This window comes from Poeciliopsis prolifica, unplaced genomic scaffold (genome assembly GCF_027474105.1).
Source record: "Poeciliopsis prolifica strain line A6 unplaced genomic scaffold, Auburn_PproV2 SCAFFOLD142, whole genome shotgun sequence".
Taxonomy (NCBI): Eukaryota; Metazoa; Chordata; class Actinopteri; order Cyprinodontiformes; family Poeciliidae; genus Poeciliopsis; species Poeciliopsis prolifica.
This window is the reverse complement of record NW_026562517.1, coordinates 373,548-401,063: the sequence shown is the minus strand read 5'-3', so window position 1 is coordinate 401,063 and position 27,516 is coordinate 373,548. Positions and strand designations below refer to the sequence as shown.

General features: G+C 41.0%; 1 protein-coding gene across 2 annotated transcripts in view; it reads left to right on the top strand.

The window, feature by feature from the left end:
- The window catches only part of LOC129355704 (A disintegrin and metalloproteinase with thrombospondin motifs 8-like), a 30,621-nt gene extending 3,875 nt beyond the window's left edge, over positions 1-26,746 (top strand). Inside the window, exons 2-9 of one of the 2 annotated variants that reach the window (XM_055025299.1) lie at positions 742-981; positions 14,107-14,239; positions 14,355-14,522; positions 15,295-15,587; positions 19,388-19,574; positions 22,399-22,571; positions 23,410-23,588; positions 24,206-26,746. In XM_055025299.1, the coding sequence (XP_054881274.1) occupies positions 742-981; positions 14,107-14,239; positions 14,355-14,522; positions 15,295-15,587; positions 19,388-19,574; positions 22,399-22,571; positions 23,410-23,588; positions 24,206-24,944 (2,112 nt within the window). In that variant the 3' untranslated portion in view covers positions 24,945-26,746. The remainder of the gene's footprint in view (positions 1-741; positions 982-14,106; positions 14,240-14,354; positions 14,523-15,294; positions 15,588-19,387; positions 19,575-22,398; positions 22,572-23,409; positions 23,589-24,205) is intronic. The other variant, XM_055025300.1, reaches the window with a different exon arrangement.
- The last annotated feature ends 770 nt before the right edge of the window (positions 26,747-27,516 follow it).

Here is a 27,516-nt window from a genome sequence, read left to right as displayed (position 1 = left end):
TGTCTGAAAACCTGTTCCAGGAGTGCCATGACCAGGCATCCCAGTTTTAGGGTTGATCAGTGTCTGATTTTTCCTTGTGCCTCTGACTTTAGTTTCTAACTGACTTTAGACAAAGATGTTTTGTTCCCATTAGAAGCAGAAAAGCAGGCCATGACTTTATAATATTAGAATGAAACAATAATTATTACTACCTTTGCTTTAAGGAGATGGGAGGATCATGTTATTAATCTGTATCTTTATGCATTTGGCATTAAAGCTTTTATAAAAATGTATTTTTTGCATATTTTTAAAAACTTTTTAAACCAAATATGACAGAGAAAACAGGAGTTTTCTCCGTCATGATGATACGGTTGGAGAAATATAATCTGTGATAAAATAGAACAGAGCCTGCTCTGGAATAGGAACCAGTTGCAGCACAGCAGAGACCATGCAGATTACCTGTCTCATGTTATACTGTCATGACATAATGAAAGCTTTAAGAAATATGTAAAAATTACATTTATATAAAAGTTACAAACTTCAACTTTATTAACAAAACAAGCAAAATATGTTACATTTGACTAAACCTCTTGCATTGAACTTAACTAAAGCATATTCTGTGTAACACATACTAAATAATGACTTATAAGGCATAACTCACAAGCAAGAGATTGTGTCAAAAACATTGTTTACCTCGGAAACAGTCTGAAACGCAACATTACAGTTTTACTGAGAAACATCTTGTTTTGCTTTTCTCTGCAGCACTACGTCCTCACCCTCATGTCCATGGTGGCCCAACTGTACAAGCACCCCAGCATCAAGAACTCAGTGAACATAGTGGTGGTGAAGATGTTGGTGGTGGAGGATGAGGAGGCTGGACCGGAGTTGTCCAGCAACGGAGGTGTAGCTCTGCGCAACTTCTGCTCCTGGCAGCAGCTTTTCAACCCACCGAGCCAGAGGCATCCTGAGCACTATGACACGGCCATGCTGTTCACCAGAGAGGTGAGGGTGGACCACTGCTCTGCTGTGTGCTTGTGATGAGCTCAGGGTTTTACCTTATGCTGTTCTTTTAGTGAAATATGATGGACTGATTTAATCCAGATGGAACTGCTGCACACTGTGTGCCAGGCATCAAAGTAGAGGTGAGGTATCATGAGTGTAAAAGATAAAAATAGTTTTACAGTCAATCACTGAGCTAAGATCTGCTTGTGGATGTATTAAAAAGTCTCAGCTGCACTCAGGGGAAATGCTTTCTGGAATAGCTTCAAGCCTCCCAGTCAGGTTAAGTCATAACAGAGCGATTAGTAATGTTGTCCAACACATTGCGATTAGCAATTGCTTGTAGCAGATATCCAGACCAACTTGTAAAAAGGTAAATTTTCTGTAAAACTAATAATGCTTGTGTTGATGGCAACAACTGCGATCATCCATCCATCCATTTTCCGGTCACCCTTCTCCCTAACGGGGTCGGGAGTTGCTGGTGTCTATCTCCAGCTAGAGATAGACACCAGCTATGTTCCAGCTGAGAGGAGGGGGTCACCTGGACAGACTGTTTTTGCAGTCTGTCACAGGGCAACACAGAGACAAACAGGACAAACAACCATGCACACACACACTAGGGAGAGTTTAGAGAGACCAATTAACCTGACAGTCATGTTTTTGGACTGTGGGAGGAATCAGAGTACCCAGAGAGAACCCTCACGTGCAGAAAGACCCTGGGCCATGAATCGAACCCAGAACCTTCTTGTAAGGCAACAGTGCTACCAACTGCGCCACTGTGCAGCCCCAACTTTCACACTTTAATACCATCATTTTTTGGCTCATTCAAAGGAGGTCTAGCATCTTTCACATGATAATTTGTCCACTTAACAGTTTGAAATTTGGGTATTTTCATTCCTAGACTTGGTTCTTTGAGGACCGAAATTCCAACATTTGTTCCATTTTCAGCTGCTGCAGTTCTCTTCCAGACTGCACTGTGATAAACAATATAAATCATTTGAAGAAATGGTTCCCCCCCCCTCACTTGTGGTGGTGGTGCACCAAGAGCTACTGAAGGAAATAACAGGAAAACTTCAGAAGAAGACACTGAGCACAACTTTCTTCTTCACAAAATGGAAACAAAAGTGGAGTGGCATCAGATTTTAAAGGTTGTAGGATTTCTCTTTTGTCTTTGGCTAAAGACTACAAGTCATTTCTCTCACTAGCATATAGGTCTTTCACAATAAGTAATAAATCGATTAACAGCATAATAAATTAAAAATGTCTATTTGCATGACTCATGATTTTTTTTCTCTTTTCTCTCAAAAACTGCATACTTGGTCTCAACTATCCTTTTTTGAAGGATGATTTTGTTTACCGAGATTTCATAATTCATTTTATTTGTGGTTTTGGTTTTTTTGTTTATTTAAATTTATTTAAATTTTCATTAATTTAAATATTTTCCAGTGTCCTACACAAGCACATTTTGGTTATATTTACCCAGAATGTCCTTCCTGCTGTTGGAGTGGTCTTCAGTTTGCTTGGTGTTCATAGGCATTCAAATTACACCACAGTTCACTTCAATTGTATCCATATTGAGGTTTGTAGGCAGACCAGAGTTCATTTTTTTTTGTTTGTACCAGAGTTCAATTGCCTGTACAAATGAACTGGACTTTTGAGGCCAACAAAGCAGAGTTTGGTTAAAATGAACGAAATGGAGCATAGCACCATTTAGAGTCGGTCTGAGGTTCATTTTCTAATACCCATGACACTTGTAGCAGGACTCATGCTTTCCAGATAGTTCTTTTCATTCAACAGAATATTTACCCAAATGTAAATAACCGATTTAACCCAATCACTGTTACTCATGGGATTAATTTGGCCATTTAATGATATGCGTAATGTAAACTTTGTGCTCTTTCTTCTTCAGTAGCTGTTTCTGCATTGAAACTCACATGGATGCCATTTTTGTCCACTCTCTCTTTTCTATTGTTGAATCACTGGGTTACTAGCTCTGACCTCAACATAGAAAAATAAAGAATCCCAGATACTTTATCTGGGAGGTTTACTGATTACTTACCTTTCTTGTGTGACAAATTCCTTCATTTCCCACAATCCAAATGGATACTGGCAAGTATAATTTAATTTAGTTTGAATTACTTCTTATTGGGGTCTGCCCATAGCAATGCATAAGGAGAGCAGTCATTGCCTCCATGCATTGCATGGTTGACACCTATTGTTCTTCACCTTAAGACCAGTTCACACTACACAATTTTTTGCCCTGATTTTTCTCTTAAGACGGTCTTAGAACGTTCTGAGTTCTAAAACTGTCACTTGTGACAATCGTAAACAATCATCCTGTAGTGCGTGGTGTGTTATGACTGATCAGGTCCAGGCAGTAGAACGTCGGGACCGCTTTGATCTAAAATTGGGGATATTCAACAGGTTTGATCGTCTTGGCTCGTTTATTGCAGTGTCTGTGGTGTTCCCCCGACTGGGAGCGAGAAGGCAGACTGTTGAATGTGACAGGTAGCCAATCTGTCACCTGCTTACGTCACAGCCAATGCGCTGTGACGTAAGCATGATGGGAATCCCAGCATGGTGCAACTCAGAGTCCATGCATATATTCTACATCATGCGACGGTATTTCCACACGTACAGCCAGAGTGACTTCCATGTATTTCTGAAAAATGTCAGACCTCAGTGCACACCATTTTTATCTTATCACTTTTATTACTGTGAGTGATGTACAGATATGAATTGCAGGACTATCAGAGACGACAAATAGCCCTCTCATACACTTCAAATGGTTTTCCGATACGTATCACTGTTCCCGAATGGGAAGGAGTTGTTCGGACTGCTTTTTTTGTCAAAAATGGCTGCCTCAAACAGTGAATTATGTCTCCCCCGTCTGACACACAGCTGGCAGAGAATCCATTACTGGAGCAACGGAACACAGCAGGGCCAAGCAGCTGATTAGGACTACAAAAACGCATCACTGTAGTTTTAACTCTGGCAGAACTCTATGTAATGAGCTGGTCTTTAGAACTACTTGTGTTTGGGAAATTTTATAACTGATTTTAACCAACCATTGGTACACAGAGCCTCCTAGGGAACATGGGGAATTTTGCGAGGGAACGCAAAGTAAAAAAAATTCCCCATGTCCCCTAAGGGGCTTCGTAACCATAGGATTAGTGTGGCCATTTTAAATTAAGTTTAATTCAAATTTCAAAATAAAAGCCTTGACAATTTTTACATCAAGTAATTGCTCTCTTGAGCATTATGTGATTTCTTTTTTAGCAAAACCACTGTTACACTTTGGATTAATTTGGCAATTTAAAATGGAACTTAGTGGAAATTTCAGAATAAAAGCCTTGAGAATTTTTACATGAGGTTATTGTTTATTGGGCATAATATAACTGATGTAATACTGTCACTCATGGGATTGTTTGGCCATTTAATATGAAGCTTGCTGAAAATTTCTGAATAAAATTGCTTTGAGGTTCAAGCACCGCCATAGGTGCTGCAATGATATTAGCTTGCATTATCTTTTTCTGTCAGGTTAGGGCACTGCTATGCAAGGCAGAGAATTAGCAATATCCTTTTACCTTGAATAAGCTTTTAGCTTTATTTCCTGCTTCTTAGCAATTTTTAATATACTGAATGGAGTAAGTCAAATACAGACAACACATGCTAGTGATGCCCCACATGCTACTGACAGTAGTCATGCTAACATTAGCATTTTGGCTAATTTTGGCTTATGCACTACTTTTAACATACTGAATGGTGCAAGTCCATGTTAGTGAACATGCTTGTGACTCTCCACATGCTATTGATTACGTTGCAACTTTCTTTAGCATTGATGCTAATTTTTAGCATCAGAACGCTAGGTCCAAACTGACAGGCACACTTTGGCAGGCCCCGGTTCAATTTCTTCAGGAATTTTCTAGTTCCAGCTACTAGTCTTTTAAGGTTTGTCTCTACTGGCTTTCCACATCTAGTGAAGCTGAAGCAGAGTGAGATTAGAAGCAGCTCATTTGTGAACAGCAGTTTTTTGATCTTGCCACAGATTCTGTTCTAAAGTATGTAATGGCACAACGGAAGGCATAAAGTCAAATCTATGATAAATACATTTTCCTGCCTTGATATGAACATGTTGGGACTGTATGTATGAAATACATACAGTAAATCTTTTAATTACTAATGTTTTACCATATGTCATACTAACCTATTTTCAAATAAACATGTTGTTCAGAGCATCTGTTCTTTAGTAAAGATGTTGAATGTCAGCATGCAGCTGTCCAAAGCTCTGATTTGGAAAAAAGAAGATGGTAGTGCAGCAGAAATCTTTTATGTGGCGACAGACGTCTGCCCTTGCATTTGTGACCTCACCTCACCCCAAACTCTGGGATTCAAAAGACATCTGGACTCAAAGATGCAGACAGTTAATGTGCACCCCAGCATGCAAAGGTACACAGTGTTCCACAATAGTAGCAATCACACTAGTAAGCATAGTTATTGATGCAAAACTAGATCTAGATGTGAAACACTGTGGTCATCATAGAAGCATACTAGCAAGCAGTCCTACAAACTAGAAAAAAATGTTTCCACTAAATGAAATATAGTTTCACAGCACAATTAAAAATTGTGCTGTGAAATAGTGCTATTATAGGTTTTCAACAGCAAATAGAGTTTCCTTCTGACAGATGCTTGGCATGCATTCATAGCCTTGAGCCGGCCAGACATTTAAGCCCTGATCCTTGAAGTATCTTCATCATAGCAGGGACTGATTTGTAGTGAACTGGATGTCAGCTTGTCTATGAGGAGACTTCTGTTCATATTTTGCCCTCTACATTTCAAACTGTATTGCTACGTAAATGGAAAATAATCATAAGTTGGGTTTGCATGAATGGCGGTTTCCCCTGATTGAAAGTTGTTCAACAGGTTCAACACAAGACAACGAGAAGCCATGTGTTCTGTTCACCGTTCGCTTGGTCCAGGTGCCAAATTTACTTTTTAGCATCAAGCAGAGAGCAAATAAATGCCAGATTTGTCATTAAACTAACCTCAACACCTATCTATAAAATCTTAACAATAGATTACTTATTCACCTAAAGCATTGTTAGCATCTTCATAACAGCTAGAAATTGACAGAAGCCCTGGTTTCTCACAACTCAAACCCTCGGGATTTCCTCTTGAGATTTCCATAAAACATAGTTTGTTTGTTGACATTCCCCCCAGTTTGGAATGGATTCCAGTGTTTCCATTTCAGTCTGTTTTCTGCATGCATAATTGACCTGTCAGTCCTCTTTCTATCTCCATGTTTTGTAATCCCAGAACACAAGACATAAAGACAAGAATCCCTTAATACGACAGCAGCTAAACTTGGCTATTTTTCTTTCATTTTGTAATGTTGTAGGAAATATGCAGTGAAAACATTTGTGCTATGTCATGTTTTAGGTTTAACATCACTACCATGGTCAATGAGCAACAAATTTGGCAACATAGGTATAAAAATGAAACCATTGTCTGCTCTGAAAGGTTTGTTCCAGAGAAGAGTATGTGTGAAATAACAAATTTGACCCTGTTGAAGGGGCTCTTGTCATTTTGGGTAAGTGAAAATGACTTTTTAATTTCCAGTGCCTACCACTGGAAAAAATGCTAGTCTAAGTCAGATACTGAGTAGTCTAAATCAGATATTTTTACCATGGAATTTAATCTGAATCAGACAGGGGGGCCTAGGGGGGAAGAGCGAACTGGTTTGGACCGGTTTTATTTGGGAAACATGGAAAGTGGGAGTGACACAGAGAGAGGCTGGCAAATGGAGGCGAACTGCGGAGGGGTTCGCCTCCTGAGATTGAATCCAGATGGATTCAATCTCAAAGGGGCCAATGTAATGGGGAGAAAGCTTACGGGACATGGATTTCAAAGGGATATCTCGGGATGACAACCACACCTTCTGGAGTGTAGAAGGGGTCAGGAACTCTCTTCCGATCTGCCTGTCGTTTGTTTTTTCGGCTGTATTATTGAGATTATGGACAGTGGATCTCCAAATGTTTTGGCAGCGATGAATATGATGGCGGACTGAGGTAATTGAGATGTCCTTTTAATCGGATGGAAGCAACAGAGGCTGATAACCTATAGAGGCTTTGAAAGGAGAAAAACCAGCTGCGGCTGAGGTATGGCTATTAATGGCGTACTCTAACCAGGGAAGAAATTGGCACCAGTCTGATGGATTGGATGATGTGAGGCAGCGGAGTGTGGTTTCTAGATCCTGGTGATGTATTTCTGTTTGGCCGTTCGTCTGGGGATGAAAACCGGAGGTGAGTGGGACTTTGGTGTTTAGTGCTGTACAAAAATTTTTCCAAACCTGGGAAATGAACTGGGGTTCTCGATCCGATAAAATCTCCAGGGGGATGTCGTGTAAACGGAACACATGCTTGATGAGAAGCTGGGAGGTTTGAAATGCTGTGGGAAGCTATAGAATCATAACTGATTCCATCAGTTCAGGTTTCAAAAATACATCGAATGAGCAGTTTTAATTTGTTGGTGAATAATTTGTTGGTGAATGGAAATGGGTCTGAGCCCATTCCAGTGCTCGTCCCAAGCAACAGGGACAAAACAAAGAATATCTTAGCGCTGTCGTGGCAGAAACTCTGAGGTTAGTGGTTAAACACAATGGAACATTGCATTGAAAAACCTTTGCATTTGTTTTGATCTCCGGAGAATCTTTCAGGCTGAGGGGGGTCGCACCTCGGAAAACACAGATGGGACTGACTGGACCGGAGCTAGGTCTGGGGTTGGAACTGGAACTGGAGCTGGAGACGACGCAGGAGAAACAGATGTTTTCAAATATGCAGCTTTTTTGGCTAGTTGCCGATTGATCACAGCCTGTCGAGTGCTGAGTTCTTGAAGGACTGATTCATTTCACTATATGAGAGCGTGTTTCGTTAATGTTCTGCTGATCTCGTCTGCTGGACGAGTTTGTTGGCCTGAGTGTTCTGTCATGTTGGGTGTCAGATTTCTAGCCCACATGCAGAACACAATTCAGGAGAAGTAGGTTTATAGTGATAACGTAAGTTTATTATAACATCAAACAATAATTTTGGTGAAGACAGTGAGATTTGGAGTCTGGTCCAGGAAGGGGAGGGGTTCACGGAAACGGTTTGCGCTCTGGGAGGAAAACAGCAGAGAAGTGGTGAGTTCTCGGACCGTCAGAGATGGGAGGGATGAATGAATAATGAAATGATCTTACTTGTGAAACGGCGGTTCATGGTTTTGGAGGTGTTCGGGGTCCTTGTTTCTCTTGGGGTCCAAGAGGGTCCGCGCTCAGCCACCAGGGTCCAGAGATCCACGAGGAATTGCGTTGGAGGGCGGACAGGTAAGCTCAGTTGGAACGGGGACAGAGGAGTGGTGTGACTGCCAGTCAGGAAATCCAGGAAGGACTTGTGATCAGACAGAGATGGTGAATATGGGAACTCGGACAACCAGTGGGTAGTCCCACGGCATCACGGGGGAGCTCCAGAACAAGGAGCCAGGAGTGATCATCACAAGGAGAATCCAGGGCATCTCAGGAAAGCACCTGAGGCAGGGAGCAACAAGGAGAAGTAACTGGGAGAATCAAACAATGAGGAATGCAGAGACTCCCTCGAAGGGTCTCAGAGGTACCATTACTGGCAGTCCACTCCTCTTCTAGTTCTCGCCTGATGAGCAGGTAGAGCTCAGGTGCGCAGGATGACACACACCCCTCCAGAGAGAGGTGAGTCTGGTGCTGTCTGGTGGCTGAATGTATTAAGCAGCAGACAGAAAAAAACCCACAAAGAAAACAAAGAATCCCGGAACACAACAGCTGGAGGATAAAAAATGGGCCTAAATGTTAAATTGAATTTAATTTATCCGGTAGGGACATTGCACATTAATTGACATTTCTGCAAATGTGCCAGAATCAGCTAAAAGGCTATTTTTATCTCTTGCCCCTTGACTCAGCATTCTAATGCTACAATTTAGCATAAATGCTAAGCTTGGCTAAAAAAATGACAAAGTATGTGGAGAATCACAGGACTTCACTAACATGGACTTGCACCATTCAGTATGTTAAAATGAGTGTATAAGCTAAAATTAGCCAAAATGCTAATATTAGCATGACTACTAATAGACTACTAACAGTAGCATAATGGGGCATCACTAGCATGTTGTCTGTAATTGACTTACTCCATTCAGTATTCTAAACATGGGTAATAAGTAAGAAAATAAGAAAAGGTAAAAGGCTAATGCAGGATAACCTGAAAGAAAAAGATAATGCAGGATCATCTTATTGCACTGCCATAGGCAGTGCAATAATGCTAATGCTAATGCACTGTCTTCGCAAGTCAGTCACTGCTCTCCTTATGCATTGCTATGGGAAGGCCCCAGTTACAGCAAAGTATTCACTCAGAGGGGTGAATACTACTGCACTTCACATTTTTAAGTTTGTTTGTAAAAAACAATTTCTGAATTGTGTACAATTTTCTTTCTACTTTACAATAGTACACCACTTTGTGTTGGTCTTTCATATTAAATTTCAATGAAATATACTTATGTTTCACGTCCCAAGAGTCAGCTTCTGTAACCGAGGATCAGACCGCCAGGACCCCCTCCCTTGGCCACCACCCATCACTCACTTGCACCCAACCCCTGTGGCCCTTCCCATAGGTGGTGGTGAGCCCATTGGAAGAGGGACCCATATTTCCTCTTCGGGCAGGGCCCGGCCAGGCTCCATGGGTGAAAGCCCGGCCACCAGGCGCTCGCCAATGTGCCCCACCTCCAGGCCTGGCTCCAGAGTGGGGCCCCGGTGACCCACGTCCGGGCAAGGGAACACTATGTCCAAAGTTTGTTTGCATCATAGGGATCTTTGGGCTGCTTTTTGTCTGGTCCCTCCCCTAAGACCTGTCTGCCTTGGGTGACCCTACCAGGGGCATGAAGCCCCCGACAGCATAGCTCTTAAGATCATTGGGGCCCTCAAACCCCTCCACCACAATAAGGTGGCAGCCCGAGGAGAGGGACTCAAAGTAGAGCCGCTGCTCCTCCACATCGAGAGGAGCCAGTTGAGGTGGCTCGGGCATCTGGTTAGGATGCCTCCTGGACGCCTCCCTGGTGAGGTGTTTCGGGCATGTCCCAACGGTAGGAGGCCCCGGGGAAGACCCAGGACACACTGGAGGGACTATGTCTCTCGGCTGGCCTGGGAACGCCTCGGGATTCCCCCGGAGGAGCTGGAGAGGGAAGTCTGGGCCTCCCTTCTTAGGCTGCTGTCCCCGTGACCCGACCTCAGATAAGCGGCAGAAGATGGATGGATGGATACTTACTTATGTTTCTGGTTGTAAAAGGACAAAATATAGAAAAGATAAAGAGATGTGAATACTTTTGTAAGATGTATTTCCTCATATTGTTTTTTTATGCTAAATTAGTTTGAGAATTGAGTCATTTCTTCAAGTAGCAAAGAATAGTGCCCACAGAGCATGATACTGCCACCATCTTACTTCACAGTGGTGATGTTCTCTGGGTTGAATGTTTCTGCCTTTTCTCTCTTCATTTTGACAGATTTGTCATTCAGTTTCCTACAGAATCAGAATCAGCCTTTATTGTCATTATACAGTTGCATATCATTATACATGCCTTCCATTGAGGAAGCTCTTGGTCAGGCTCTCCAGTCTCTGGGGACGAGATCATCAAGGTGGTTAAAAAGCTCCTCGGTGGCAGGGCCCCGGGGATGGATGAGATTCGCCCAGAATTTTTTAAGGCTCTGGATGTTGTAGGGTTGTGTTGGCTGACACGACTCTGCAGTATCGCATGGACATCAGGGGCAGTTCCCCTGGATTGGCAGACTGGGGTGGTGGTACCCCTGTTTAAAAAGGGGGACCGGAGAGTGTGCTCCAATTATAGAGGGATCACACACTTAAGCCTCCCCGGCAAGGTCTATTCAGGGGTCTTGGAGAGGAGGGTCCGTCGGATAGTTGAACCTCGGATTCTGGAAGAGCAGTGTGGTTTTCGTCCTGGTCGTGGAACACTGGACCAGCTCTACACCCTCAGCAGGGTCCTGGGAGTTCACCCAACCGGTCGACATGTATTTTATGGTCTTGGAGAAGGCGTTCGACCGTGTCCCTCGGGGAGCCCTGTGGGGGGTTATGCAGGAGTATGGGGTACTGGTCTCTTTGATACAGGCTGTCAGGTCCCTGTATGACCGGTGTCAGAGTCTGATCCGCTTTGCCGGCAATAAGCCGGGCTAGTTTCCGGTGAGGTTTGGACTCCACCAGGGCTTCCCTTTGACACCGATTCTGTTCATTACTTTCATGGACAGAAATTCCAGACGCAGCCGAGATGTTGAGGGGATCTGTTTTGGTGGCCTTGGGATCGCATCTCTGCTTTTTGCGGTTGATGTGGTCCTGTTGGCTTCATCAGGACGTGATCTGCAGCTCTTGCCGGAGCTGTTCACAGCTGAGTGTGAAGCGGCTCGGATGAGGATCAGTGCCTCCAAATCCAAGGCCATGGTCTTGAGCCAGAAAAGGGTAGAAAGCCTTCTCCAGGTCGAGGGGAGTGTCCTGCCCCAAGTGGAGGAGTTGAAGTATCTCGAGATCACAAAGCAAAGCTCTCGATTTACCAGTCGATCTACGTTCCTACTGTCATCTATGGTCATGAGCTTTGGGTCATGACTGAAAGCATGAGATTGTGGATACAAGTGGCCGAAATGGGTTTCCTCCGTAGGGTGTCTGGACTCTCCCTTAGAGATAGGATGAGAAGCTTGGTCACCCGGGAGGGACTCAGAGTAGAGCTGCTGCTCGTTCACATCGAGAGGAGCCAGTTGAGGCCAGTTGAGATGTTCAAGCATCTGGTTAGGATGCCTCCTGGACGCCTCCCTGGTGAGGTGTTTAAGACACGTCCCACAAGGAGGAGACCCCGGGGAAGACCCAGGACACACTGGGGGGACTATGTCTCTTGACTGGCCTGGGAACAGTCAAGAGCTCCTCAGGGATTCCCCCTGAGGAGCTGGAACAATTTGATGGGGAGAGGGAGGTCTGGGCCTCCCTTCTGAAGCTGCTAGCCCTGCGACCCGACCCGGATAAAGCGGAAGAAGATGGATGGATGGATGGAAGATTGGGGTAGACAGGGCCTGAGGCTGCAGCCATCATGGGAGGCCTTGATGGCTGCAGCCCTTTCATTGTATAGAATAGACTTTATTGATCCCCAATGGGAAATTGCTATTAAATATCAATAATACAAATATAACCAAATATGATGCTATATATCTATATCTAAATATCTCTTTCTCTCTCTCACTCTAACTTTCTCTGTTTATATATATATATATATATATATATATATATATATATATATATATATATATATATATATATATATATATATATAATTCCCTTCTCACCCACCGCGGGTGGTTCTTATCCTCTGAGCTCGGGTCCTCTACCAGAGGCCTGAGAGCTTGAGGGTCCTGCAGTATCTTGGCTGTGCCAAGGACTGCACATTTCTGGACTGAGATGTCTGATGTTGTTCCTGGGATCTGTTGTAGCCACTGCTCCAGTTTGGGGGTTACTGCCCCGAGGGCCCCGATGACCACAGGCACCTCTGTGGTCTTCACCTTCCAGGCCCTCTCCAGTTCCTCCCTGAGGCCCTGGTATTTCTCCAGTTTCTCGTGCTCCTTTTTCCTGATGTTGCAATCACTTGGTATTGCTACATCTACCACAACGGCTTTCCTCTGTTGTTTATCCACTACGACAATGTCTGGTTGGTTCACCATTACCATTTTGTCTGTCTGGATCTGGAAGTCCCACAGGATCTTAGCTCTGGTGTTCTCCACCACCTTTGGGGGTGTTTCCCACTTTGATCTCGGGGTTTCCAGTCCATATTCTGCACAGATGTTTCTGTACACTATGCCTGCCACTTGGTTATGTCGTTCCATGTATGCTTTCCCTGCCAGTATCTTGCACCCTGCTGTGATGTGCTGGACTGTCTCAACCTACACCTTGGGTCTTGTCTGGTGTGGTAGATCTGGGCCTCTATTGCTCTGGTGTTTAGGGCCTGTTCCTGTGCAGCCAGGATGAGGGCCTCTGTGCTGTCCTTGAGTCCAGCTTTTTCCAGCCATTGGTAGGATTTACTGATATCAGCCACTTCAGTTATTTGCTGGTGGTACATCCCATGTAGGGGCTTGTCTTCCCATGATGGTATCTCTGGCACCTCAACCTCCGTTCCCTGTTGCCTGAGACATTCACTGAGCACATTGTCTGTTGAGGCTTTGTCCCTGAATCTTAGATGTTTCATCCTGGACAGTGGTTCTCACACTCACTAGTCCTCTGCCTCCTTCCTTGCGGCTCGTGTACAGTCTCAGGGTGCTGGATTTGGGGTGGAACCCTCCATGCATGGTTAGTAGCTTTCTAGTCTTAATATCTGTGGCTTTTATCTCCTCCTTTGGCCAGCTAATTATTCCAGCAGGGTATCTGATTACTGGCAGGGCATAGCTGTTTATCGCACAGATTTTGTTCTTGCCATTGAGCTGGCTTCTCAGGACTTGCCTTATTCGTTGGAGGTATTTAGCTGTGGCTCCTTTCCTTCTGGCCTCATCGAGGTTGCCATTTGCTTGTGGTATACCTAGGTACTAGTAACTGTCCTCTATATCTACTATTGCTCCTTCTGGGAGTGAGACCCCTTCTGTGCGGATCACCTTATATATATATATATATATATATATTTATATATGGAAATTTATATTGGTCATAAGCCATAAGAGGAAAAAAAATATTGTAAACTTCTTACAATAATGGCCTCATTTTTTGCATTAAGTGATTTGTTTTTGGCGAAAAACAATTTAGTCCATTATTTTAGGGATGTGACAATGTGGGATATTGATATAAAAGCACATTTTCATATTGGTGCCTTCTCAGTTTAAAGCCTGTGTATACTTCTGTACACTATATGACCAAAAGTTTTGGAATACAGTGTGAATGTAAGAGATGGTGCATGAAGCTATGGTCATTTACTGATGACAGAGCGTAAACAACACAACTGTTAGGGGAAAACATTTTCCTTATGAGGCAGTAAACACAATCCCTATTATTTGGACTTGTTTTTCTAATTGGATCTGAATTTTCTACTTTATCATTGCAGGACATCTGTGGACAGAAGAGCTGTGACACACTGGGTGTGGCAGATGTTGGGACGATGTGCGATCCCAAGAGAAGCTGTTCAGTCATCGAGGACAATGGCCTGCAGGCTGCTTTCACAGCTGTGCACGAGCTGGGTGAGCCTTTCTTTAAAGTAATCGATTAAGCTCCTGAGGGCAAGAGAAACCACAGAGTGAAGTAGAAAAGCTGGGTTGAAATTGTTTTGATAATTTGCTGACTTTCCCCCGGCAGGCCATGTGCTGAGCATGCCCCACGACGACTCCAAGACTTGCGAGAAGTTGTTTGGAGATCTAGGAGGGTATTATCTGATGGCTCCTCTGTTTGTTAGTCTCAACAAATCGGCGCCGTGGTCTCCCTGCAGCTCTCTTTACATCACTGAGTTCTTCGACAACGGCCACGGTGAGTGATGCTGTGGTTCAGGCTCATGCCTCAGACCTGAAAACTCCTGCCAACTTGGACATTGGCTGTGGTTTTCTTATGGGGCTGATTCAGGGATATATTAAACAGAATGTTCTGCTCTCACGAATTATGTCTTTCCTGCTTAAACATGCCACATCCCCCCAAATTGCAGGTTGTGGTGACAGTTTATCTTGCGCGAGCTTTCCACATCCTCTTCTCTCCCTTTTGCGTCTCAGGCTTTTTTTCACTGAGAGTCCATCTCCAGTTCTGCCTCTCCTCCACTGTGTCATGTGTTTTGGATTGTTTATGTCCTTACTAGACCAATCGGTGAACCTTTCTTTCCACTGAGTCATGGCATGGACTCCTTCCTGTTCTCCACGTCAACAGCCAAATGCAGCAGCTGGTGCTGAAAAAAACCTGTTCTTTATCTCATGGAAAACATCTCTGGTAAAAAGTCACGTTGCTTGAAGTGCTCATTCTGAAATACTAATGTGATTATCACCTTCACTCAAATGTAATAAATTTCATTTGAGGAATGATAAAATGCCTTGATTTTGATTAGTCAGCAAGTTCAGATTCTGAGTAGTAAGCCTTACAGATGCATCTGTAAGGCTTACAATTTATTTCATGACATGACTTGCCCTGAATTTCTGCCTCATAGTGTCACACCACATGGAGAGAGAAACACATTACAACCACCACAGCAATGCAAAAGTTGATGATCTCTACCAGCCTGAATAGAATCCAGTGCTGATGTGTTCTCTAACCCTAGGAGACTGCCTCCTGGATGTCCCGGAGAGCCCCATTCCCCTCCCACCAGAGCTGCCTGGTACTGTGTACAACCTGGACCAACAGTGTCAGCAGATTTTTGGGGAGGAGTTTGTCCACTGCCCCAACACGTCAGACAGCGATATTTGCAGCCAGCTTTGGTGCCGAGAGGACGGTACAGGGCAGTGTTCCACCAAGAACGGCAGCCTGACCTGGGCCGATGGCACTCCTTGCAGGTCCAATGGGACCTGTCTACATGGAGCATGCAAGAGGACAGAGGAAGTGATGCAACCACTGGTATGATCATTACTTTGATGTTTAATTTCAAAGAAATACTTTTGCAAAGGTAAAACATCACTTTTTAATGGTTTCATATTCAGTGAAACAAATATATGGTGTCCCATATTGCATTGTGAAGGGCAAGGTCAGACTGGGAAGACTGGTCTTGCCAGTGCTACATGTACTACATGTACACTTTTTTCTGTTTACTTTACACATGTTAAAGAGTGTAAAGCCCACACATTAAAGTGTGGACTTGTCAAAGTAACACACAATGGGTGATTGAGCATGTGCTCAACTCTAGAGGGCAAAAAGACTATTATTTTCCTTGCCATCCATAGCTGTGCTGCTGTGATGGAACAACTCCGTTAACTAAGTGAATTAACATTAAACAAAAAGGACACAAAGAAAGTCAACCGTTAAAGAAAATAATCAAGTCTTGTCCTGTTTGTGTTTTCAATATCTTGAGAAATATGCACCAGCTCTCCTTTGGCAAGCGAGATGAGTTTTTAAATAAGCACTAAGTACTGATACATACTGGAGATGTCGGTATTATTCATTTAGCAAGGTGCCTTACAGCAAAGAAAATACATCAGAAAAACCATTGAAGAAGTTAAAATCGCTTGTATTCTTTTTTTTTTTGTAATCTAAAGTTCTGGAAACTTACTTATAGAAAGAAGTTTGTTTGGTTGAAGTGAACTCTGGTGCAATTCAAATGCATATGTGAACCAGAGACCAGAAGCCAGAAGCAAATTACCGTGAAGGGTATTCTGGGCAAATACAACCAAAACAAACACACAAGTCAAGAGCTAGTTGGAGAAATGGCTCGTGATCTTTAGCCATAGACTAAAGAGAAATCATCCAACCTCTAAAATTCGACGCCATTACATTTTTGTTTGGCCTCAGGCTGCACCCTTCGCCCCTCTACGTACTGTGGACACAGTCAAAGTGCACATAAGGGTTTGAGTGCGTAGGTTACAAGTGTGCAAAAATTTGAGAATTGATACATTAGGCCCTGTGTCATAACTTCAACATCCAAAATGGCGGGACTGGTCACTGTACGCTAATGTGATTATCATCTTCACAAATGGTTAAATTTGTGCTGCTAAAGAAGTACAACTACAACATGAAAAATTGATTTGACATGTACAATATAATGATTTTTGCTTTCCTAATGTAATGCTGAAATATTTGACTGTTCAAATGTGTTTTGTTATGACTTGTTAAATACAGAGCAAAATTTAATGTAACCACACATTCTCAGTGAAACAAAAATTATTTCAGTACTTTACATTTGAAAAAACTCATACCTTTTCTTTTTTTGCTGCCTGCTCTGTGAACATTGCCATATTTCCAAGATGGCAAAAAATACATGTTAAAATGTACTCATGTTAAATTTAGCAATCTGTGATTTAACTAATTAGAGACATGATTAATTAATCAGCTGCTCCTCAATGAACATGTCTTTAATGTGGCTAAAAGTTAGTTTGGTATAAATGTGTTATAAAGTGGAGCTAATGTGCTAACAAGCATCAAGTTAAGGACAAACATATGACATATAAAAATAGAAAAACAATCCTGATGCTACATTGTGAAAAGTAAAAAGACTAATGGAACTAACTTGCCCTTCTTTAAAGAAACCATAAAGGTTTTGACCCTGTACACCAAAAATGTTACAAGAAATTCACGTCAGGAACACTTTGACATCAATGTAATTCCACTCTAGCCAGAGACAAAACCCAGGATTTCCTCCAGTGTATTATAAGCCTGGCGGGCTGCTAGGCTTTACATGGCCCCCCACCAGGCTAAATGTTGTGTTTTTGTTTTTATTAAAAAGAAAAAAACATTTTTGACATTTATTTATTGTTTTTAAATAGGACTGACTCCAATCAGCAGTCTGATCATTAGCTCATTCACACACCCGCTATAAACTTATTGCATGTCTGTTAGCAGTTCTGTTTACATGCTATACATGTATAGTAGGATACATTTATTGGCCAACTGATTAATGGACCAGTTGATTTCTGGGCGCTGATTTTTTTTTAATTTTGAGGGATCGTCATTGGTCAATATTTACATGTGAAGCCCATCTTATCCTCTAATCTTATCTTCGTCATCAAAGGTTTAAAAATCAGTCTCCGTCCTCCTCTGCTCTACAGTGAGAGGTTTGACTGATATATGCAACTGACTGCAATTTTTGCAGAAAAGATTCTAATTTTATGCTTTTTTTTTTTGACATGTACAATGTCAGTTCTACACATTTACAGTTAACGACACTGTTGCCAACTCAGCAACTTTCTAGCCATATTTAGAAACATTTATGTAAAAAAAACCTGGTATCGGCCAAAATCAAAATCAGCAGCTCAGGCTTTTTAAAGATCGGTAACCAGGGATCGGCCAGAAAACAGCAATTGGTGCAGCCCTACACACATATTCATGACATTCTTTGATTAAACAAATTTCTCTTAAGCATTAGTCCAATAGCTAAGAACTGAATTTACACCAGGTGAATCTTTCTCCCCTGATAATGTAGATTGGTACTGGACTGATTCTGTGCATTCAAATGATTTTAACAGGAATTTCACATAACGTCGAAGTTGATGTAAAAATGATATTTATTTTAGCCACAAAATGATTATGCTCATCAGCAAACAACAAATCCCCAACTATAGCATAGAGCAGCTCATTGACGTAGCAGACATGTAGCCTGAAGTAAAGACATTTTGCTGGACAATGTCAAACATTGAGAAGTTTTAAGTATTGTTATCAAACCTTATCAAACACAGTGTTTTGAAGCCAAAAATACCTCAGAAATATACAGAGCCAACCATTTAAATCATCATTCAAAGTTTAAAGTCAGCTTCATACAAACACAAAGATCCTAGCATAAGTGTTTGGCTGTTGAACTGGACCGATCCAGGTCACTTTAAAGCTAATTTTCCATTTGCAGCTTTACTAATCTTTTACATTACGTTACCAAGGCATATTAAAACAAACTTTATCTTAACTTTTTTCTATTCATCCTCTTTCATTACTCCCTCCCTGAAGGATAAGTCCTTTTTTGAGACATTGTTTTGCTAACTTAACTTCTGACTGGAACTTTGGACGTTTGGATGCTCTGCTCATTATGTGGCAGCTCATGTTACCTACCGCGGCCCCCAGGGCTCCCAGGAGCAATTTTTTTTTTCCTTCTCATTTTATCCATAAAATAATGATTTCTATATACATTATCAAATATATGTTATTGTAAAAACAAATTACTTCATTGTAAAATTGTATGTTTTTGTTATTATGATGACATAGAAACTATTACTAAAAAAAATATATCAGCTCCACTGAAGGGGCCCCTTAGTGGCAAAAAAAAAAAAAATACAATTCTTTCTACCTTTTATGCTTTTGTTAGTGCTGCATGGTTCCATCGCCCTGTTCCATTTTAACTTGATTGTTCTGATATTCATACACACATGTCTGTGTGGATCCAGCTGGGATATTTGCTGGTCTGAACTTATAAAGCCTCCAGAAAGGAAACCAAAACCACAACACCAAACAAAAACACCCTCAGTTGCCACATAAAGTGTTGAAACATGGGCAGCCTCTACTAGCTATGAGTGACACATGCGGCAAGAATGTGGGCAGACAGAGACAGGGGGCGCGTGCCGCACTTCAGCACAAATTTAGCCCTGAGTCTGAGCATTCTAACACACTTTGCAGCCTCAAACCCAGAAGCCCAGACTGTGGTTACGGCTGCACAGCCTTTGGCTTGGAGCTCAAACCAATCACTGTGACTCCTTCTTTTCTTTCTCTGTGTTTAACCGCAGAGGGCTGTGGATGGCAGCTGGAGCTTATGGGGATCGTGGCAGCAGTGCTCCAGAACCTGTGGAGGTGGGGTGGAGTTCTCCTACAGGCAGTGCACTGATCCTGTGCCTCAGAATGGTGGAAAGTACTGTGAGGGACAGAGAGTTCGATACAAGTCCTGCAACACAGAGCCTTGTAACGCCAGTGAAGGTAATATCAATTTAACTTAAAAAAGGTAAAAAGGTCAGATACTTTATACTGGAACTATCTTTGTAAAACTGTGGTCTCGCCCCCTAGTGGTTCACAAGGTACAGCATGCCAACGGCCATTTATTTGCCATGAAGTGAGCTCAAAGTGTGACAGTGTGACAAAATAACAATATTTTGTTATATTGTTATTTTGTCACACTTTGACAAAATAACAATAGATATATGGCTTAAAAGCAGATCATTCAAAAGAAGAGCTATTGAGTGGAAAGAAAACAATGCCATGCAATGCATGTCTGTGGGAATATTTTTTAGTTTTCCTGATTGAGTTGCAGAACTTTTGTTTTGAGGACACTATTAGGATACATAGTGTTCCACCGAAATGCAGATGTAGGTTTGCCCGGCCTGCGGTTGTGGCTGTACGGAGTGCAATACAGTGAGAGGTGCACCTCGTGCTGACTAACTGAATCTGTAACACCTAAAATAAAATACTTATAAATGTTGCCCATACTTAGGGCTGAAAGGTATGCACAACAACCCGACTTTAACTTTCAAGTCTATTTTGCTTTTATTATGCTTTGAACTTACAGGAAGGCATACAATGTTATTAATCCCTACAACAGTAGCTATTGTTTATGATTTCAATGTGTTTTCTATCATTGCAAAGCTTAGAATCCGTGGTCGTAAGATAAGGCTTCTTCACAGAAGGTGTTCCTGCTAAAGACCCCGTTAGGGAGAAGGGTGACCGGAAAATGGATGGATGGATGAATGTTTTCCATGTGTGGCGGACTTATTCATTTAAAAATGTTAAATCATAACTCGCCTCCAAATTATAGTGCAGCAGATAGAGTGGCTGCTCTCGCCGTCTTTTATCCAACGCCTTTTCTTTTTGTTTTGTCTTTTATCGCTTAAAATGATCCACAAACTATCACTACTGCTTCTACATCAGCATTGTGTTTGATTATTCTAAATTCACTATGGTATTTCGGGGGTTTTACTGGACTTTCTTCTGGAATTGGGATGTTGGCAAGTGGAATCGGCTCGTGTGGTGTGTTGCTCCTGCCGTGTGGCTGGACACAAGAGCCGATTGAACCTGTTGGACTTTTATTGGCTGTGTGGTCTCAGAAGTTTGGGAAATTGGCAAACAATCCTTAAATAATGCCGTGTGAACCAGACCGAAAACTCACAAGCTCTACTCCTCTCATCTCTTCTTGACCACTGCCCTAAAGCTCTCTGACTCTGGTCACTATGGTAACGTTGACATATTCCTTCAAATTAAGATGCAGATGCGCCACAAACACGAACGTTTGACTTTTGTGGAAATTTTAACTCACGATAACGACTGATAGAGTCCTGAGATTGTTTCCCCTATCTGGGAGACAATGACACCCAAAGTGTTGCTGATGCTCAGGGTTCTTGGTCTCTATGTAGTGAAGCAGTTTGAAGCTTCATTGCCTCATCAACGAGTCGGTCAGCATATCATGCAGAGCGGCCTTGGAATGTGGGAATCACCTACTGGGATAAATCAATTCTCCTCTCTCTTCTCTTTTCCCCTTTGCAATGACATTTTCCAAAGAAATCTGATTTGTTTCTGACTGAAGACGTAACCGAGAGAATCCAGTTAAAGAATTTTCAAAATAAAATATCCTCCAGACTCAAATAATACATAAAATGGAAATCTTTAATTATTTCTGGCGTGGCCCGGTACCAATTGGTCAACGAACCGGTACTGGGCCACGGCCCGGGGTTGTGGACCAGTGCTTTAAAGTATTCTGTTGTAACAGGGCAATTTCAAATGTAAATTTACTTATATGATCAAATTCCAGTTTCTTCAAGTGAAGTTACATGGGATGAAATGTGACATACACCACATGTGGTTCTGTCCGTAGTAGGACTTTTTAGTAGCTGTGTCTCTGTTAACTATATAATAGCACAAATTAAAGCTAAAAAAATTCATTCAGCAAGGCAATTAAAAAAATGATATCCAAACAAATAAACTTACTTGTGAGCTATGTATATGACTCGATACTGTTGTGCAAAGGAAAATCAATGCATCCATAAAAAAATTATCAAAAAGATGATAATCTTAATATGGAGCTTACCTTGTTATGATTAGCTCCAAACAAGATGCAATAATGCTGTCCCCGCTCCTTGAGCCAACACGTGACATCACAGATATGTTACAATTGTGTTGATTTCAGAATCAACACCAAACAAGAGTTGCTTAAATTTAACTCTTTGGAATAATACCAACTCTGTAGGGAAATTAACAAGCATTGAATTAACACAGGATTTTGAACATCCAACACTGGAAATGTAGCAGTTTTGAATTTGCAGTGTACACACACATGCACACGCACAGGCGCACACAGGCATAGTTTGTATTTTATTGGAATTTATACTAGAGCCAAATTTAAAGCAATATCAAGTTTGTACACAAAAAGTATCTCAGTTCCATTGGCATCAAAAGAGCCAAGTAACCTCTTCTGGCCTTAACAACAGCTTAATGTGGCATTAATGATTGGTCTTCCGCTTTTCAACTGACTGTATTTTTATTTATTACAGATTGTCCCAACAACAAAAATAAATCCCTGCTTTAAGTGATAGTGGAAACTTCATACAACAATCCAGGATTTTTTTGGTCATAACTCTAAACTGTAGCCTAACTTCAGAGTTGATAGCTTTTGACATATGAGTTAATCTGCTGCATTTCTAGAGCAGTTCAAAATAAATTTAAAAAAAGACATGTTTGATATCTTTGCTAATAATGAGGTGATCTGATTATAAGAGTTCTACATTTAAGCAAAGGTTCTATGTCCCATGTGTAGGGAAAAGTTTCAGAGAAGAGCAGTGTGAGAAATACAACAGCCCTCACTACCTGGACTACAATGGAAATGTCAAACAATGGATCCCAAAGTATGCAGGAGTTTCCCCCAGAGACCGCTGTAAGCTGTTCTGCAGGGCAAGGGGCAGCAGTGAGTTTAAAGTATTTGAATCAAAGGTACAGTATCTACATGGAACTCCACAACACAAGGGAAATATTAATTCGGTTAGATTTTTTGAGATTAAAAAAATAGTTGTGCAAACATATTTTTTATATTATTTGCTGTCAGATATATTTTTAAGAGGTGATTTATTATTTATTAGTCTACACTAATGTTTTTTATCATAATGTTAGAATAATTTTGGGGGTCTTCTGAAAAATGTAGCTGTTTCATTAGTTTTCTGCTCTCGTTTATACCTTTTACTGTCAGGGTTATATTCGGATCTAAGCTTGGATGTTTTTTTGTATTTTTACCCGAATTCACTGACAAAATCTTGGAGTTAAAACTATCCTTAAAGCTTCAGTATGTAACTTTTAGAAAAGTGTGTTTTTTACGTATTTGTCAACTATTTCATGACAGTAGATGATATAACAGATAATCTGTGACATAAATTGATCTCCCCTGGTCCTCCTTTTGTCCAGCTGCAGAAATTCACTGCTCAGTCAGAAACGTCCACCCAGAGCCAGGAAAATGGTCTTAGCACCGTCAATCACCTTGTGTACTCCTTGCTCAATGTGCTAATAGCTTAGAAACACCTAACAGTTCAAGGAAACTATTTATGGTGGCCAAGCTCACTATCCAGAGAACAAAAAGGAGGGTCTGAGCAACAGGGGTGGATTTCTTCCTTCACAGGTTAGAGGAGGCAGAATTACTCAATTTTTTCACAGATTATCTGTCTGGTTGTCTTCCCTGTATCATTGCTAAGTTTTAAAAAATCAAACTAAAAATGTGATTTTATTTGAATGCTGCTTTTCATCTATAATGATACCTGTGCAATTTCTCTCCACGCCCCAGCAGGTGATTGACGGGACAACCTGTGGCCCTGACACCACATCAGTGTGTGTTCAAGGCCAGTGTGTGAAAGCAGGCTGTGACCAGGTGATAGGATCTAACAAGAGGGTGGATAAATGTGGAGAGTGTGGAGGAACTGGGCTCAGCTGCAGAAAGATAACAGGCTTCTACAACAAAGGAATGTAAGACCACAACAACCAGACACATTCAAATCTGCCCTCATTAGAAATGAGAACAGTTGGAACAGCAGCTGAACACTCTGCTTGCTAATCAAACGAAACAGCAATAACCCTGTGAGCTCATTTCAGAAAGGCAGTTTGAAGCTTATCAATGTTATCACAGGATAACCTAGCTTAGCTTAGCTTAGCTTACGGTAGGGTGATATAAAACTTCACTAACAGTTAATATATCAGCTAAAGTAAAAAACCTTCGGTAGCACTTTATACTTATTTAGCACTTGACCTTATTTAGCCATAAATAGAAAATAATAAATAGCTAATATTCAATGTTTATTCATGAATAAACATTGAGTGTGTTGGTTTTGGGAGTAATTAGTCATTATAGGTAAAGCATAATGAGTAACAAACTATAGATGGGTTCATTTATAGCTTGTTAAGTATAAGTCACCCTTAATTAATGTTGTTTTCAAGGTTAATGAACTTTTTATTAATAGTTCAATATGGCTAAATATGTAGTTATTATAAAGTGCCATCAAACTTTCTCAGCACCTGACGATGAAACATAAACTTAGCAAATGAGAGTGTTCTCTAAATGCTTTTCCTTTTTGCTTTTCCTTTAGTTTTGGCTACAGCGACATTGTCACCATTCCCATTGGTGCCACCAACATTGACATCAAGCAGAGGAGCCATAGAGGAATCAAGCATGATGGGAACTACCTGGCTGTGAAGCGAGAAAACGGAGCTTACATCCTCAATGGTAACTTTTCTGTATCCACAGTGGAGCAGGATATTCCCATACTGGGAGCAGTGCTGAAGTACAGTGGCTCCTCCACCACATTAGAGAGGATCCAGAGCTTCAGGCAGCTGAAGGAAGCCATAACCATCCAGGTTCTGGCCACAGGAGGGGATGCCAATCCCCCCAAGATCAAATACACCTTTTTCATCCCGAAGGACACAGTGTTTAACAAATCTAAAGAGAAAAAGGGCTTGTACTTGTCTTTGCATATGATCAGTGATGTCTCTGACTGGGTGCTGGGAGAGTGGTCTGAGTGCTCCAAGAGCTGTGGCTCTGGATGGACCAGAAGGAGCGTTGAATGCAGAGACGGCGACGGCTTCTTCTCCAGCCAATGTGACAGGGAGCTGAAGCCCACAGACATCCGGCCTTGTGGAGATGTACCGTGTCCCATCTGGCAGATGGGTCCTTGGTCTGCCTGCTCACGAACTTGCGGTCAGGGCGAGCGCCACCGCAGCGTGTTCTGCATAGATTACACGGGGAAGACCGTTGAACCAGAGATGTGTGATCCAAATAAAATCCCAGAGCCAGCCTCTGGGCAATGTAACAATCATGACTGCTCATGAAAAACATGATTACAATGAACAGTCTTTATTTATTGTTTTATTTTTTTTTGGTCAGAGTGCACATACAAATCCTGGATGGAAGCCCCAGCAGCAGACGTTTTGGAACAAACAGCTGTAGATATTGGTGATTACCAAGAAATCAAAGAAGATCTGGACTCTACATTTTAGAGAAAAGTCTTCAACTTTTGACTAAAAAGAAATGATAAACAACTAAAATCTAAAACCACCTTGATTTCATTCCTAAGAATTATTTCTAAGATATAGAGGAGCTATAGCTAAAGCAACATTGTTCCCATTCCCATTGGTGCCACCAACATTGACATCAAGCACAGGAAGCCTGGCTGTTCAACCATACATCCATGATTGAAGGGGGCTGCATAAACTTGTATGTCAATTTTCCTGGTCCCACTATAATTTGACTTCTGTTAACATTTAACATCCACTATTAAGATTCGGAACAGTGAAAAACTACCTCAGGATGCACATGTGATGCTAGGTGTAAATGCTAATTTTTGATGTAGTGTGTGCTTTCTTTAGAACGAGATTTAAAAGCAAAGAATTAAGTTCAGGAATAAATTTGGCATAATTTGCCATTTGTTTCCTAGATTTAGGTGCCATTGTGAGTCCAAAACATTAACAAGAGCCAACACAGAGTCTGTATATCCTGGAGAACTTTGATCGGACAATTAAGACATGAGGCTATTTAAGCTTTGAGGAAAAGTGTTAATCTTAATGAAGATCAGATCTGAGTGAATTCACCAAAATGATAATGTCAGTCCCTTCAAAACCATCCATTTCTTACCCTTATAAACCACTGCATCCATAATTCCTATGGAGATGGTCATGAAAATCTTCAAATCTTATGTTTAATTTGTAATTTCATATCATCTCCTGAAAACCTATCACCTGGCCATGTTTTTGTAGTTATCCCTATTTTTGCCTATTAGCTTTTACAAAATGTGACAAATTATAACCTCTGGCCAACCATTGAACAAATGCTTTCCCATTGATAGAAATTATTCAAGAGAATCATAAAACTGCATTATTTTAAAATTCTTATCTTCTCACCCTCACCATCATCCTGTAGGCACAAACTCTTACACGATTAGTGAAGAATAACTAAAATTATAAAGAATTATGAAAGAAATAAAGTCAATAAAAAAAAGACCCGAAAAGACTTTTGCTGAAAAAAGATATTTTTTCTACAAGTTATATTGTGGATTATGTTTTCAGTGTTCTTCCAGGTTATTGTTTTTTATTAATTCTGAGCCTTCATCAAACAAGACAGACTTGGTCCAAAGCCACAGAAGCTGAAATTCTGAAAACATGAATTTGTTCCAATTTAAACATTGTGTGAAATGTCTAATCTTTGTTACACATACAAGACATCCTCTGTCTTGCAGTTTGAGTAGTGATGAAATATTTATTGCAACAAATCATTTTTTTTCAGTACATTTATGTCTTGTATGTTAAGTGATAAACATTATATCTTTGTTGATTTTAAAAAGTACTGCTAATTTAATTTGCCTTCAGTCTTTGTGGTTATTTCTGTCTCCTGTATGTATATTTGATGTATTCATTTCTTTTGTTAACTTACAGTATAATATAAGATAAAAGAAATGGGATGTAAGGCTGATATTCCTTCAATGAAGGACAATGCTAAAGTATTGTTACAGCTTTCTAAGCTATTTATTTTTGTAAAGATTTTACTTTAATTATGTAAATATCATGGTATATCCTGCTGTCTTTGAATTTTTTTTGTTTGTTTGTTCATAAAATGGTCAAATAAACACATTTATGTTAACAAATGTCTCCTCTCTGCACATAAGTAAAGAAAAACTCCCTGGTAAAACCATATGGAACCTGAAAAAAGTAGTAAGATTTTGTCACATTCAGCCATAAACTTCAATGCTTTTTAAATGATAGAGCAACACAAACTGTAGCGTAGTAGTAAAATGAAGGAAAACCAGACATGTTTGCTTTGAAAGTAAAAATCTTGAAAGTGCTGCATACGTACTAATTCAACTCCTTTTGATTAATTAATTGATTGATTCATTCATTTCATTTAAATGGAGCTGTGCATATTAATGACTAGAAGGTTGTTGTAAATATACCAGATTTAGCATAATGCTAATTCCATCCATATTCCTCAAATAACTCAAATTGACCTAATTACCAGAAGAACTGTCCACCTCTGTATTTTTTTGGAAGTCAAGTCTGGAACACAACAGACCTTTTATGTTTTCCATAAAAGGTCAACATTATGGAGAAGTTTAAAGCAGTTTGTTTCTAATATCTACGCTTTGAACATCTTGCATTTGTTCAATCCATTATCTAAAATGAAAGGTCTGTGACAACTTCAAACCTACCAGGATGACTGAAACATTTAGCAGAGAAGCAGCCAGGAGCCCCAAGGTACCTCTGAAGAAGCTGCAGAAATCCTGCAGAAATGCTTTAGAGGGACAGCATCTGTCCTCCACAGATTCAAGAAGAAAGCCACAGTTTCAAACTAACGTGGAAGAACATGAATGTGAGTAAATGAGCCCAAAACTGAACTTTTTTGTTAACATGG